General features: G+C 31.7%; 1 protein-coding gene across 1 annotated transcript in view; it reads right to left on the bottom strand.

Annotated features, from left to right (window-relative positions):
* LOC119680629 (pentatricopeptide repeat-containing protein 1, mitochondrial-like) overlaps positions 1-2,347 on the bottom strand; it is a 2,523-nt gene extending 176 nt beyond the window's left edge. The window contains exons 1-4 of the mRNA XM_038093553.1: positions 1,886-2,347; positions 1,271-1,826; positions 448-1,212; positions 18-192 (exon numbers count right to left, since the gene is read on the bottom strand). Of these exons, the coding sequence (XP_037949481.1) occupies positions 18-192; positions 448-1,212; positions 1,271-1,826; positions 1,886-2,270 (1,881 nt within the window). The 5' untranslated portion in view covers positions 2,271-2,347. The remainder of the gene's footprint in view (positions 1-17; positions 193-447; positions 1,213-1,270; positions 1,827-1,885) is intronic.
* Positions 2,348-2,647: the final 300 nt, after the last annotated feature.

The raw sequence follows: 2,647 nt of genomic DNA, 5'->3' as shown, positions 1-2,647 counted from the left end.
AAAATTTTAATGCATACTCTTGCATCTATTAATTTTGCACAATGTTTATAGAAATTATGCAAATGTCTCAGGAAGATCTCATTTGGCTTTATATTTTCATCTAAACTTATTTGCATAATATCCATCACGTAAGAAAAGTTTTTCGTCGCACAACCTTGACGTAACATTGCACCAAGAATTTCAACATTCATCCTTAATAAAAAAAATATATTAGATTATTTTTTATAATTAATATACAAATGTGTGACAGGTCTATGAATCATTTCTGAACCAAACTGGAGTTGATTTGCAACTCTTCATTTTTTATTACCATTAAAACTCATTGATTTAATTGCCTTACAAAACAGTTCAGAATAGCTTACAATCATGAAACAGATGAAACATACATTACGAATATTTTTATGCAGTTCACAGCCCTGATATATGTAAATTATTTTATATACATACTTTATGCCGTTGTTATGCATTTGTTGTATTAATTCCCTCGCAGCCTCTTCGTTCGTGCAGCCTAAAGCTAATACTCCATATGTAACAATGTCTGGTTGTAGTTTAACTGTATGCAACATTGATAATACTTCTTTTGCACTTTCGTAATCGAAACGCATTGAACGTTTTTTAATTAATATATTAAAGAAGTCAATATCAGCCTTTAAACCAATTCTGCGTATAAATGACAGTATTTGTTTTTCAGCAGCAATTGTTGGGGGTATGATTTCCAACATTGTTGTAAATGTTTTTATATCAGGTGTTACATTGTTTTGTTTCATTATCTCCAAATATCCTGTGAGACCACCAAGTAAAACAAATCTTTCATGAGGTTTGTTTACCTCTGATAACGTCAACAAGCTGCCTAAGTGAGGTTTCAATGCTAATAAATTAGGCAATTCTAGTTGAGTGGGATTGTCATTAGTAACTGCTACGACTTCTTTTGGATTTGTATCTGCTGGTACTGCTTCCAGTTCAGTACTTTGTTTTAAGTCATTAGATTCTAAATTTGAACTTTTACTTTCTATCAATAATTGTTTATTTTTGTGAACATCGTTACTAATAGCGATTGCTTGATTTTCTTCTAAAATTTGTTGGAGTACATTTTGCATACTTCGTATGTCACCAAATTCGCAATCACGTGTGCAGCGTAACATTGTATTAAACGTATAATAATCAGGTTTTAAACCATTTTGTAACATTTTATGCCATGTCAGTAAGCAATGTCTGAAAATATAAATATTTAAATATATATTATTTATAAATACAAATATACGATAATCACCTAAATCCATATTGTATATCACTAGCACAAGCCTGTAGCAAGAAATTAATGGTATCAATGTTAATTTCAAGTTTTTTATCTAACATTTCATCTGCAATTAAAAATGCTGTTTTGACATCCTTGCAACGTCCAAATGCTTTGATCATAACATTATATGTTTTAAGATTTGGTTCAAATCCCTTTTCTAGCATAATTTCTCGTAAATGATTAGCACGACCTAAACCGTCCTCAATCGATGGCGCGTTAGCGCAGGCATTGAAAAGTGACGTATAAGTGCCTCCAGTGACTTTCAGTCCACGTTGTCTCATTTTAGTAAACAAGCTGAACGCTTTACGCGTATAGCCAGCCTTAGCGCAGCCACTTATAAGTAAATTGTATATATAATTTTCTGGTTTCACTCTATCCTCTTTGAGCATACGTTTTTCTAGCACAGCAATAGCATCATTTAGCCTATGCATGTTCATGTGCTCCTTGATTAATCTGGCATATTGATGTGTTTGTAACTTTTTAGTTCGTCGTGTTGAACGATTCAAAAATTCCTCTTCTTCTTTGTCACCTAATAAAAAAGTAACAAAACTATACATTGCAAATAATATTTGTTATGAAAATACTAACCTGCATCGAGCTCTTCTTCTTCTATTCTAGCGCCACCAAAAACATCGGCATCAATTATTTTTACATTATCATCCACTTCTGTCTCAGTGCGTACTATCCTTCTTACCCGTGGTACTCGTTTAGATAATTTTTGTACATCTTCGACTTTTTGTGTGTGATTTATAGAAATTGATTCGTTTTCATCGTATCTATTAGATTCCCGTTGATTATCGAAACCAACTTCTTTGTCAAATACCTTAACATGCAGTTGTTGCAGTTGAAGGAATTGAAAGCCGGCGTAGTTTTGTTGTACAATACTTGAGAAATTTAAGTTTGTTAATAAAAATCGTTTATTTGAATATTTGATTGCAGTTGTAAACGTTGAGTGAAGCAAACGTCCAATCATTTTCGAAATTCTTAAATATAATTACAATCCTAAAACAACATGCTTTCGTAGAGTTTTAACCAAAACATTGTGGTAGTTACAACACATGATACAGAATAAACACAGCTGATTAGTGATGTGAAATGCGCAAATACTCGTTTTATATTTATTTTGGAATTTCTGTGAACTTTTGCATTCATATTGTATTTTAACTAGTTCTAATAAAATCTTATAAATAATGGAAACTTAATTGTCACTGACATAAAATATAAAACACACTTTCAGAAATTGCACAAATATCATCTCGATTCTCACACCGAGTTCAGTCCTCAATTTGGTAAATAGTTTACTCTTAAAAAATTTGTTAGCTGCAATGATTGGACCATTATCGGTCACTG

Source organism: Teleopsis dalmanni, chromosome 1, assembly GCF_002237135.1.
Source record: "Teleopsis dalmanni isolate 2A chromosome 1, ASM223713v2, whole genome shotgun sequence".
Taxonomy (NCBI): domain Eukaryota; kingdom Metazoa; phylum Arthropoda; class Insecta; order Diptera; family Diopsidae; genus Teleopsis; species Teleopsis dalmanni.
Note: the sequence above shows the minus strand (reverse complement) of the source record. Positions and strands in the feature narration are given on the sequence as shown.